At 38.0% G+C, this 12,293-nt stretch overlaps 4 protein-coding genes across 6 annotated transcripts; 2 read left to right on the top strand and 2 right to left on the bottom strand.

Moving 5' to 3' along the window:
- Window positions 1–104: 104 nt before the first annotated feature.
- LOC6637927 (ARF GTPase-activating protein Git) lies at window positions 105–3,280 on the bottom strand. Its single transcript, XM_002060983.4, has 8 exons — window positions 2,921–3,280; window positions 2,133–2,851; window positions 1,915–2,071; window positions 1,764–1,849; window positions 1,374–1,688; window positions 947–1,110; window positions 485–869; window positions 105–410 (listed from the first exon to the last, which is right to left on the bottom strand). The coding sequence occupies exons 1-8, from the start codon at window positions 3,078–3,080 to the stop codon at window positions 207–209; spliced, it is 2,190 nt and encodes a 729-aa protein (XP_002061019.2). The 5' UTR covers window positions 3,081–3,280; the 3' UTR covers window positions 105–206.
- A 55-nt stretch (window positions 3,281–3,335) lies between these two features.
- On the top strand, window positions 3,336–3,828 carry LOC26529375. The gene is made up of 2 exons (XM_015179358.3): window positions 3,336–3,524; window positions 3,595–3,828. The coding sequence occupies exons 1-2, from the start codon at window positions 3,414–3,416 to the stop codon at window positions 3,691–3,693; spliced, it is 210 nt and encodes a 69-aa protein (XP_015034844.1). The 5' UTR covers window positions 3,336–3,413; the 3' UTR covers window positions 3,694–3,828.
- Window positions 3,829–3,904: 76 nt separating this feature from the next.
- On the top strand, window positions 3,905–5,318 carry LOC6637982 (ras-related protein Rab-4B). The gene is made up of 4 exons (XM_002060984.4): window positions 3,905–4,025; window positions 4,095–4,175; window positions 4,246–4,578; window positions 4,639–5,318. Exons 1-4 carry the CDS (start codon window positions 4,010–4,012, stop codon window positions 4,848–4,850), a joined length of 642 nt encoding a protein of 213 aa, XP_002061020.1. The 5' UTR covers window positions 3,905–4,009; the 3' UTR covers window positions 4,851–5,318.
- A 355-nt stretch (window positions 5,319–5,673) lies between these two features.
- Window positions 5,674–12,193, bottom strand: LOC6637983 (endoribonuclease Dicer). Of its 3 annotated transcripts, none has more exons than XM_023175056.2 (9): window positions 11,951–12,193; window positions 11,745–11,883; window positions 11,551–11,681; window positions 11,095–11,272; window positions 10,656–10,966; window positions 9,888–10,587; window positions 9,276–9,833; window positions 9,036–9,210; window positions 5,674–8,972 (listed from the first exon to the last, which is right to left on the bottom strand). In XM_023175056.2, the coding sequence occupies exons 2-9, from the start codon at window positions 11,784–11,786 to the stop codon at window positions 5,890–5,892; spliced, it is 5,178 nt and encodes a 1,725-aa protein (XP_023030824.1). In that variant the 5' UTR covers window positions 11,787–11,883; window positions 11,951–12,193; the 3' UTR covers window positions 5,674–5,889. The 3 variants fall into 3 exon arrangements, with proteins under 3 accessions (XP_023030824.1, XP_002061021.2, XP_046866260.1); XM_002060985.4 differs by having other exon boundaries at window positions 11,955–12,193; XM_047010304.1 differs by having other exon boundaries at window positions 11,745–12,193.
- Window positions 12,194–12,293: the final 100 nt, after the last annotated feature.

The raw sequence follows: 12,293 nt of genomic DNA, 5'->3' as shown, positions 1-12,293 counted from the left end.
AGAAAAAAACTAAAACTGTATGGCTTGATGTAAAACATTTATTAAATATATATGAAATATATATGTTTATACATATACATATATATATTAAATATGAAAACTTTGCTTCTCTATAGAGGAAGCACTTTTGTTAGTCACAAAATGGGTTTAATACTTGTAATTGTTAGACAACACAAAAAAGAATTGCAGAAAAAAAAAAATGGTTGTTAATAGAATTGTAAAACCAAAGTCTTGATGGCACTAGCTATATGAAAGGCACAATCTCGTACTTCCAAGGTATTTTTCTGTATGCCCAGTTTATCATCAGTCTCAATGGACTTTTGTAAATTCTCACATTCATGTTGTATGAGAATATTATGACGTGTCAATTGTTTAAGAGTTTCTCTAGTTGCCTCACTAGCATTGGGTGGCTGGAAAAACGACAAAATATCGCAGAAATTGATAAAGGGAAATTCGTTTTACTCTTAAGTTTTTTTTTTCTTACCAAATTTGTATACAAAGCTATCAAATCGGTAACAGCTGAACGTATCCTTTCACCATGCGGTGCTATCGATTGTTTTTGTTCTTCGGGTCCTTGCTGCATGGCAATTATCAATTCCTTAAGACGCCGTGTAACTAAATCAGATTTTAGTTTAACCTCTTCGCCAAAAGGCTTGCCATCGCCAGCCATTTGATACATGCTGGTTGTATTCCGGACATCTGTTTGCCCTTTGACCACTATTGGTGCTAATCGTCGTTCATACATGCTAGCTGGTCTTTTTATGGTCGATTGATTCGAAGATGATGAGCTGTCATTTGGATTAACACCCTCGGGCAAAGAGAGTGGTTCATGTTCTGTGTCCGGACTGCTGAGACTCAAATCAATACGTCTAAAGAAATTATAAAAAAATTATAAATGATAACAAAAACTTAAAAAATGAAAATCAAAAATGTTTTCCATGCTCACAATGGCTCATCGTAGACGCTGGTATTTGACGTACTAGAGAATTTCGATTTCAATTGAGAATTCTCACTGGATAGCTTTTGCACAACATTCTTTAGCTGATTGATTTCCGATTTGTATTCACTGAGCTGTTTGCGTAATGTTTCCATTTCACTGTGAGTCTGAGCCTAAATTATTAAAAATTAAATCAAATACATAAATCAAATAATTAACTTAAAAGAAAACTTGAAAATCAAATTAAAATAAGAGGTCTTTAGGGTCTATATAATTAAACTACAGTTTTCTATTTCTACTCAGCTAAAAAATTTTATTTAATCTATGAACACTTTTTTTTTCTTTGGCGGCATTGTTATTAATAATTTCGAGTCTTTTTTCATTTTTAACCAAAACTATTGTTCAGTTTGAGTATCTTTTGACGCATTAGGTTTACCTGCTGGGCCATTGCCGGCACTGGAGAGTAGTCATCATCGCTGGCCACGGGATCATAGATTGGCTCATCATCTGACAAATTTGGATCGTGTATGGCGCTCTGTTCGAATGAGTTGAGCAAAACTGAATTATTAAATGATTGCAGCGATTGCAACGATGTATGTTGTTGTTGTTGTTGTATATGATGCGGTGGCATTACTGGTGCATCTAGTGGACGCAAATTGGCCATATTCTGTCGACGCAAAGCATCGATAAGCACATCGGTCAAGAGACCAGCGAATTCAGAACGATTGAAACGTGCCAGCTTTTGGCGACCCTGCAAAGAGTAGACACATAATTGAAGGGAGAATCAAACAAAAAGGTCACATTAATTAAGGCAAAAAGGTCAAACCTGATTGCGAGTGGCGCTTAGAAACGGATTGGCCGGAAGAAATGGTACAGTGGCATGATCAGCATTCAAAGTGCTTGTAGACCAAACTGTCAATCACATAAAAATCACATATAAATATATTACAAGTATTTATCATATTTGGCTTACTCACTGGCTTCACATTCGCGTCTATCTACTTCATCGTATAGATCCATGACAAGCTCTTCAAACATTTTATTAGGCACCAATTGCAATTTGCCGCGTGCTATTTTCAGCTGTTCACTGATATCGGCTCCATTTGTCTCTGGTATGACCAGATGGCGGCCAGTCTAAAAGAGTATTGGAAATGTTATCCTATGAATAAAATTTCACTTTGCTTATAAAACCTACCGAATGATCCGGTTTTTTGCCACCCAAATAGACAATTATACGATCGGTCACATCGTACATGGCATCTAGCAGTCTCTCTGCGATTGTATTATGATTATTAGCCTTGGCCAATTCCAATGGTGTCAATCCATTGCCATCTAAGGCATTTACATCGGCTCCATAGATCAATAGCATCTCGATCTGCGAAGCTTGACCAAATTTCGCTGCCATATGCAATGGAGTTGAGCATTTCTCTTCATGATAGTAATTCGGATCGGCCCCTTGGACAAGCAAACGCAAAGAGGTCTCCAGATTGCTAGTCCTTACACTGGCATGAAGTTGTTTGCTTAACTCTTGCTCCAGATTGCCACCATTGCCGCCGACATCATCTTCCATATCCTGAAGACTGGGTTTCAATACAAACGTTAGATTCACATGCTTGGCCTTGATGAAATCCGACTTTGTTGGATGCAATGCATCCTTGGGTGTTGGTTTGCGCCAACGGGGCAAATGTTTATTGCCACTGGAAGAGTTAGTTGCTCCACCATCCAACAAATGATGCTCCCATACACTATTGGCTCCATGGGCATTAAGTGAATTAACGAAATTCAATACTGAAGGCTCCCAATTACCTTGACGCAGAGATTTCACTATGGAAAAATGGCGTCCCAAACTGCGATGAACCGAACAACAGTCGGCGCAGAGCAATATGCCTCGATTTATACTAGCCCAGGAAGGATCTACCCACATCAAAAAGAGTCATAGGTATGTATGTAATTATTGTTCAGATTGCATTTCTTTATTTTTACCTGTAGCTCCACAATCTCCACAAACTTCTGTCTGCAAACGAGATTTAGATTTACTGCGAGACATTTTACTTGTCAAGGGTGGAGTCGTCGTCGATGTGGTCTCTGTGGGCGCTATAAATAATTTCTTATGAGCTTCGATTATGCTGCTGGCAAAACACATCACACATGTTCCGTTTTCTAAATATCCACATTTACAATGAACTTATATTGTGTGTCCTTTTTATTGGTTTAGTCCAAACATTTCAAATGTTTTTCTTTTAACTTTCAATTCCTCCAATATCCGTATAATCTTGAAGAGATTCGTTCGTCACCCGTTAACGTTGTTGTTTCCTTTTGCTTTTTAGAAGCAGTGTTGAGCAACGTCAGTGGGATCTGGCCATCTGTATAAAACAAATTGGTATGGCAACATTCGTTTTCCGCAACAAAATTCTTGCATTACTCAAAACTACTTCAAAAAGTCAAAATAAATAATTATTTCAATCAGCCGTTCAAAATGAAAACTCCAGTTTTTGGTGAGCTCAACACTTTTGAAGTGTCCGTCCTGTGCAGTTTAATGCCAGCTGTTTTTATTTTCCTTTGGTCTTTGATAACCGGCGATATAAAGGTGAGACAGAACACAAACTTTCTTATCATTAAAATCATTAATCATCAATTCTTATCCATCCCAACCGCAGAATTTTGAAGGTAGTCGCCTGGCCTATTCAGAGTACACCGCAAAAGATCCTATAAATTGTTACCAAAATTATGTTGAGCAAAAGTCCAAGGATACTTAAGGATACTCCAGATTATAAATAAATATAAAATGTATTAAAAATTGTTATCTACACCAATGTTTCTTGTGTAAATAAGTCCTTTTGCCTGTAAACACAGTAAATTTACCGCCTGGTCACACTGACTAAAGCAATAGACTCATCTTTTTGTTTTAATTTTAATTTAGTAGTTAAAAGCAGTATTTTGATCTCCAATTACGTATATTGCTGCGACTATTGACTACCTGGTGCATATCGCCCGTCATTCCGAGCTCTGCATCAGTTCCTTGTGAAGGAGAGAAGATTACAAAAAAACAACGACGCAAAAGCAGCAAAAACAATGTCTGAGACATACGGTTTGTCATCATGAGAATTACGACTATCTAATTAGATATTCTAACTAACAACACATTTATTTCAATTAGATTACCTGTTCAAGTTTCTGATAATTGGCAGTGCCGGAAGTGGGAAAAGCTGCCTTTTACATCATTTCATCGAAAGCAAATGTAGGCATAAGATTGTTTAAATATTTTCTGTATTGTTTGTAATTTCTTATCTTTTGTATGGGTCCATTAGTCAAAGACGATAGCTCCCACACAATTGGGGTGGAGTTTGGTTCACGTATTGTTAATGTTGGTGGTAAATCAGTGAAATTGCAAATCTGGGATACTGCTGGACAGGAAAGATTCCGATCGGTGACACGCTCCTATTATCGCGGAGCGGCTGGTGCATTACTGGTCTATGACACAACTTCGAGGGACTCGTTCAATGCATTGGCAAATTGGCTAAATGATGCCCGGACATTAGCCAGCCCAAATATTGTTATACTCCTGGTGGGTAATAAAAAGGATTTGGAGGAAGCACGCGATGTGACATTCTTGGAGGCCAGCACCTTTGCCCAGGAGAATGGTGAGCTATAAGTATATCTAGAATGGTGACATTAATGACTTTGTTTTTCTGTTTCTAAAGAGCTTATCTTCTTGGAGACGAGCGCCAAAACGGGCGAAAATGTGGAAGAGGCCTTTTTGAAATGCTCCAAAACCATATTGGCCAAAATAGAGACAGGCGAATTGGATCCGGAACGCATTGGCAGCGGTATACAGTATGGCGGAGCAGCTTTGCGAAATCTCCAGACCCGACAACGCAGCATTAACAAACCAGATTGCACATGTCGTGTGTAGATGACGACAGGGTTAAATCACACTCAATATTTACTTTACTTCTGAATATATTATAAACAAAAAAATTAATCTCTGATATGCGGCTTCACCGGATCGCATTAACATTTAGGTTGTTCTTATTTCTATTTTGTGTCACTTTAGTTCATTTTAGTTTTTAATCATTCCAAAATGTGTGTTAGTTTAATTTTAAACATTTTAACAAATTTTATTTTATTATATAACTTGCTGAATTATTTATACGAATGGTCTCCAAGAGTTATGTAGTTATCGTAAATTATAAGGGACTAAAACTGAATGTGGCACCAGGCAACGCCAAATGCTGGCTAACACAGATTTCGATTAAAAATGGAAGGAGAATGTGTTTGGCATTTTTTGTTTGTAAATAAAATTGCACAGCGATTATAATTGTAAAATTCTCCAAGTTATGCACGCGATTTAAATAAAAAGAAGAAAAAAAAAACAGCTAAACCTAACTAGTTCAAGTATTTTAAATAGCCAACAAAATCTAAATATAAAAATGTTTAACTTGGTAAATTTTGTTAACAACTAATTCCCAAGTAAATGCCGTGTCCGTAACCCCAAAACATTTGAACAACGAGCTTTGTAAAAATGTATAATTTTTTATTTATTAATTTGCGTAAATTTCACAAAATTGATATTAATTTTAAAAAAATCGATACAATAACATAGTTTTTCCATTAGATTAAAGTAGAATACTAGAAATTTTAGAAATTTATTTCTACTCTAATCAATGGAGACATTATCTTTTGCAAGACTAAAATATCATAAACTTTTAAAAAAAATTGAAGAAATTGTTCTTTAAAAACAATTTAAAAGACTTAATTTAATGGGTCTAAAAAAAATTCTCAGCTTTAAAAGCCAGTCTCCTATTAATTAGCATATTTATTAAATGCTGGATACAAACTAACTCCAAGTATTAATTTGCGATTATAAGGCGATCAGGACTTACAGTCTGTAAATCCTAAACGCCTGATATTCGCAAATTGATGCATGTGGTTCCATTAGCTTTAACTGGAATCTAAGCTTCGCTCTTGGCAAGTTTGCGTAGAGCGTGTTTTGCTGCCGCCAGCTTAGCTTGGCTGTTGTTGGTACCAAATCCATAGACCTTAATGGTTTTCTCATTGCAGGTGAATAAGCAACTAACCATCACCTTACCCTCATCCATAATGGCAGGACTGAATATCGGTTTAGCTAGCCTATGCTCATTGAGTTGACGAAGAGGATTTATAGGCACATTGCGTGAGAATTCAATAAGTTCAGGCTCAAAGAGTCTGTATACCACTTCCCAGGTTTTTTGTAAATCCTTGCAATCAAGATACACGGCTGCAATTAAGGCTTCTACAACATCACCCAAGGCCTTGGGCACATCTACATTTTCCGACATATTCAAGTTACCCTTGGCTAGCGGTTCATCGTTGGTAGACAAATTGTCGGCCATTTCCAATTCATCTTCCTCGTCCAAGGGATTGTGACATTGTATATCGTTTTCTTCAAGAAGTATTCGCACATGATGGGTTACACGGTGCATATGTTTTTCCTGGAAATCCACAAAACTATTGATGGATTCGGTAAGTAGTGTATTTTCAGCCAAAATGAATAAATGGAACCGATGCCTAACACAAATGCAGGCCAATGTTGTGTTATTGACCAAAGCGGATCGCAAATCTGTCAGTTGGCCAGGATTCATGCGGATATTTCGCTCAAAAATATATGCTGAGATTAGGAAATCCAAAATGGCATCACCAATAAACTCCAACTCTTGATAGCAGCCAGTCAAACGGTTAGTGGGATTCGATGGATGTGTGAGAGCCTGTAGTAAATAGGCGCGATCTTTGAAGGTGTATCCAAGATTTCGCTCCAAATAATGATAATTGATGAGTAGTCCATCAATCTCACGAGGATCACGATCCGCTCGTGTACGAGTGCTACCCAATTGAAGGTCAAGAAGTTGGGACAATGGCTTGCCAATGTCTACCTGCTTGCAGATGCCAAAATATTCCAAAATGCGGAAACCATGCTGAACACCATAGTTCTTAACAATAACGCCAAGGAGAGCTTCCAACGTGTCGGCGACCACTTTGTTTGACAGTTTTGATTTACCGATACAGAAATTCATTTCAGATTCATAATCCGTACTGGTGTAATTCGTGTTGGCCTGACAGCTTTCCAAAAACTTTTCAAAGTTTGCCGGGGTTAATTTTCCCAATGAGAAAATCTCTTCCTCAGTAAGTTGTAGGGCACACAGATTTCTTGGTAATACAAATTTGGCGACTTCTGGCTGTTCCTGCCATAGATTTAATATATTATGTGGCAAACTAAGGCCAGGCGGTTTCCAGGTGTACTTGGGAGTGAACAAGGTGCTATTGATTCTCGAAGGAATATCGGTTTCGTTCATGCAATATAAAAGATTGCGATTGGACACCAATGTGGATTTTATTTGGGTGAGAACGCCTTCGTTCCAGTTGCTATGAATGCTTGACAAATATAATGTTGCACTCATCTTTAGAAAACTATCACCCAACAATTCCAAACGCTCCATATCAAAGACATCCGAGCATCCGGAACTTGTAATCGCTGTTAGAAATTCACTCTGCTCGGCGGGAGTGATGTGTTCATTGGAAATGGTTTTCTGCAACACCGATAGCTGCTCGACTGGAGTTATTGGATTCGAGTTGGGTAGCAGGGCTGGTAGAGATTCGTTCGCCGTAGTGTTATAGTCGTAAATATTTCCCTTGGACATTTTGAATTGCGTCTCCATCCAGAATTCTTTGTCCTCTTCCTCTATCTTGTCAAATTTGACAATCTGGCCGCTGGTGAATTGACAGTAATAAGCAAGTTCAACTGGATGAGTCAACATCATGTTGCGACTCAAGTCTACTGGTTCCATATAACTTTGCCAGGGTGCTTCTAGATCACTAATCTGAAGACGATCCATTGATACCTCTAATTGTTTGGTGGGCAATGGATCCAACATGGAGCGTGGTTCCTCAACTTCCATGCTAACTGCATTTCCTGTAGAATCCACATTGCGGCGCAACGACAAATCGACATCCAGCACTTTGGGCCGATAATTTGGACCATTTTGTGGTAGCACATGTAGTCCCAAGTAAGTATTCATACGCTGACGCAGTGCCTCTGCATGAAGCAGGTAATGCAAACGATTCAGAATGCTTGGCAGAAAGAGTAATTTTGCCCAAAGATCGCCGGGAAATTGAAAATTGAAGCATAGCTCGGGTATTAAAATAATTCGCGCACGAGCTTTGCTCTGACCCGACGTTTTTACTCGATGTGCTATATAGAAATTTAATTGCTGTGTTAACTCACGAACTTCGATAAGGCACTGATTTTGATGGACCACATCTCCGATAACATTTTTATACTTGGACATGGTGTAGTCATAATAATTATTTTCGCTTTGGTTACTTTCCATCATGCTAAATGGGGTCTTATCCCTGTGCACCTTGGTGACCAACATCCGTTTATCTTGATAACTTGCATACCATTGGGTCACAATTTTACCCTCAAAGTCATCCGGGCATGGTGGTTCTTGCCTGCGTCTCTGATCCGGGCTTAGAGTTCTTGATTGTGGTAGACCACGATAGAACTGCGTCACTAGATTCCAATCTATTATATTGCCCTCCCCTTTTCCGCTGGATTTAATATCCAAGGGGACCACCAGATAGGAATTCTCCTTGCTGCGTTTATCAAGCACAAAGTAGGACTGCCAAATTTTCAAGATATCCCTAAACAGCATAATATGGAATTGATGCAGATGATCCAATTGCTCTTCAGTTTTCAAAATCACTTCATGCGGCTGCTCAGCGACCGATACATGAATCTTTCCATGACTGCTGAACAATGGCATTTCGGCCAGAGGTGGTAGTCGCTTACGCAAGAGCAAGGCATACCCACGCCCCGTCTGTAAGGCATCGTGCATATGGGCCGTGTATTCATTGCGCTCGAAATGTGGCTTCAATAATATCTCATAAGCATAACAGGTCTCACCCACACGAGGACGTGTATCATACAATTGGGTGGGACAGTTGACAGGATATTTGCTGGTATTGCCTGATTTATCTTCCTTACGGTTTGTTTTGGTTACTGCAAAGCAAAATTACTTTTTATTCATCTTTCGTTTCTCTTCAGATAATTTGTGTCACTTACCATCGTCGCCGTATTTCTTCCAGTGCTTAAAATGGATATCAGAAACATCTTTTAGGCGGTCAGTTAATGTAGTTGGCAGAAATTTTTGATTGAGCTCTCCAAGTTTATAAAGTTCCTTACACACATTGAAGGCAGCCGAAATTTTAGCTGATTTATTGCAATTCATAAGATCACTCTAAACGAACGAAAAAAAAAAAAACGCTTGAAATTTAGCTTATACAGAAAGTTACTGATACATACATATATGGTACTCCTTAGCTTGGTGCTAAGTGGCAGATTAATGGAAACCACTTGCTTAGTTTCAGCACTTTTGCCAAAATGTTGCACACGTTCGTCTGGGTTAAGCAATTTGTACCACGGCATATTGAAACCAAATGCATCGGATGGTAAGGTTTGACAATAACGATGTAGCAATGCTAGCGCACTACTGGCCAGAAGCAAAGAACCTGTCTCATTGATATAAGGCGGAATTATATCTCTAAAATGTTCGTTTATTTCATCCATTTTTGGCTCGGCACGCTCCAGGACACGATCCTGCAGATAATTGGCTATATCTCTATGAGCATTCTGATAGTCCATAATTCTCTTCGCAGTCTTTGGCTTTTCAGATTCCGACGCTAGGATAAGAAAAACAGCATCTTTAGACCGAGCCCGTCCCTTTGTTTGCACATATGAGTTAAATGTCTTCAATGGATCCAGTATAATAACATAATTACAGGCCTGCACATCGATGCCCTCCTCTAATACGGATGAGCATATCATTAGATTTGCCTCGCCATCTCGAAATTGTTGAATGGCCTATGAAGAAATAAAATTAGAGTTCGATTTATACATAAACAAATTGTTCTTTACTGAGTTTTGCCATTTTCGTTCCAGTACGGTATCGAAATTTTGATTGATTCCATTCCGTCCCACCATAAACTGCGGCACCAGTACATTCTTCAACTCCGGCACTGAGGCGATATACTTAAGAAGCATACCGTAGATGCTCTTACATGTGTACCTTCGTTCTACAAATACTAGACAGCATATATCCTTTGGATTCTTGTTGCTAAAGGTTTGCTTTAAATAATGAAGAAATCTTTGCACTCGAGGGGTAGAAAAATTGTAAATGTTTTCTTCGGTGTCCACATTGTCATCAGACATATCATCATCTATGTCTTCCCTCAATTTGCTTACAAGGAAATGTCGAATATTATCACATAGACTAATGGCCATTCGGTATATTGATCTTAAGACCAGCGTCTCGGCCTGTCGTTTCTTTATTTCAAACTCAACTAGTAAAGCAACGACTGCTATAGACGCCACGTAGATACCATACTCTTCCAGTTGATAAATAAAATCATTAAGTAGACTTTTTGCAAAATTTTTCTTGTTTGGCTCCCGCTGCTGCTGCAGACCATTGGAGAAACGGACTGGTTGTTTGCCAATATCGTAATTGTCCAACTTCTTGTGAAACGCTTCAATGTAATATTTAATAGTATCTATGAGCTCAAATTTATGAGTTCCATAGCCATATAACAAAAAAAACTCCTTGGGCTTGGTCGAGTAACTAGAATACAAATAAATAAAGCAAATTTCATGAATCGAAATAAAATAGGAAAAAGAATATAGTATTACAGCATGACATTCTCCATTTCTTTCATATCGGACACGGTGATAATATTGCCATGATATGTTGTCTCCAGATTTTTCAACATTTTTTTCACATTGTTGATCTCATTGCCCTTGATCAAGACTCCGGTAAGCCCAACAACTCGTGGCAGTTGCACATTAGGCCGAACGTGTAGAAATAAACGCATAAATTCACGAAACGGATGACGTCCGGTGCCATGATGACATTCATCTATAATCACAATGCTTACGGAGCCCAGAGACAGATGGGCGTGAAGCATCAGGTCCAACATGACCTGGGCAGTGCCAACAAGAACCTAGTAGAATTTATGTATACAATTATTAATATAAGTAGATTATACTTAACATCTATTAACAAACAATTGATAAAATTTGATGAAAATCATGCCAATTGAAATCTTTCTAGTTAAGCACTGGAACTTACTTGTTTTTCTCTTATTTCAACATCCCATTTGGATCTACTCCATTCATCGACACCTTGATCGCCTACATAAAATCCAACTTTGAAATTTGTAAGTGATCTACAAGCCAATGCCTGTTGACGGGCTAATTCGACAGTGTTGCACATGAATATAGCTCGTTTTCCGCCATCCTCGATGGTTCTAAAATTTTTAATTCATAACAAAGAAAAAAAAAAGAATTCCATTATCCATGCGTGTATCTTATTTCTAAGCTTAAGTGTTTATTCTCGAATTTCCCTCAAAACACTTGAGCCTACATCGAATACACTTGAATGGGATGCCCATTTTCTTAATACACACATACAAACATAAATGCCTCTCTGCAAGCCCTAACTGGAGAATCGCTGACGTTGTGAAATTCAGCTTCAACTATTTTTTGCTCTTTTTTTATTTATTTGTTTGTATTATTCATCACTTACTTATCAAAGTCCAATGAGAAACGTTTTAGTGTCAGGATGGCCACAAAGGTTTTGCCGGCTCCTGTGGGCAAATAGACTATCCCATTGCGCTCAGTTAGATAGTCAACCAGACGCGATTGATAACTACGTACCTACAAGAAAAATTATAAAAATTTTAAAACGTTCACAAATATTATAAAACAAAATCTGCTCACTTGCATTTCCTTGGGTGGGGTTGTCATCGCGTTAGCAGGCATTGGGTCTTTGTTCTTTGCAGTATCAAATAACACTTGTGCTTCCAATCACTGTATGCACTATACAAGCATATGTATGAATTGCAAATCCCACGTATGTCTTAGAATTGAAGGGATAGTTCTTATCTGTGATATGCTACGTGGCTTAATATTAGTGGCAAACATACATACATATATATCTATATAGGCACACACAAAGAGGCAAACCTCTTTGTCTTTTTTGTTTTCCGGGGATGTACCGAATTTCACTTTTAATTGCAATTATTTACTAACTATAACCACAACGAACTCAAACAGCAATAGATATGGCAAAGGCACTTACACACGTTACGGACTTAAATAGTACAAAGTTAAAAAAATTAATGAATTTTAATAAAAATAATATTTTACAATTTATTGAAGCAGCTGTTCTGATCTCCGGTACTGTCTATATACAATTAGAACGTAGATACGGCTATGTACATAAGCAATACATATCTACATAATCGATAGGTTGTGGTCTATCGATTT

This window comes from Drosophila willistoni (genome assembly GCF_018902025.1).
Source record: "Drosophila willistoni isolate 14030-0811.24 chromosome 2L unlocalized genomic scaffold, UCI_dwil_1.1 Seg72.1, whole genome shotgun sequence".
Lineage (NCBI taxonomy): Eukaryota > Metazoa > Arthropoda > Insecta > Diptera > Drosophilidae > Drosophila > Drosophila willistoni.
The sequence above is the reverse complement of the archived record's forward strand: the minus strand, read 5'-3'. Positions and strand labels throughout refer to the sequence as shown.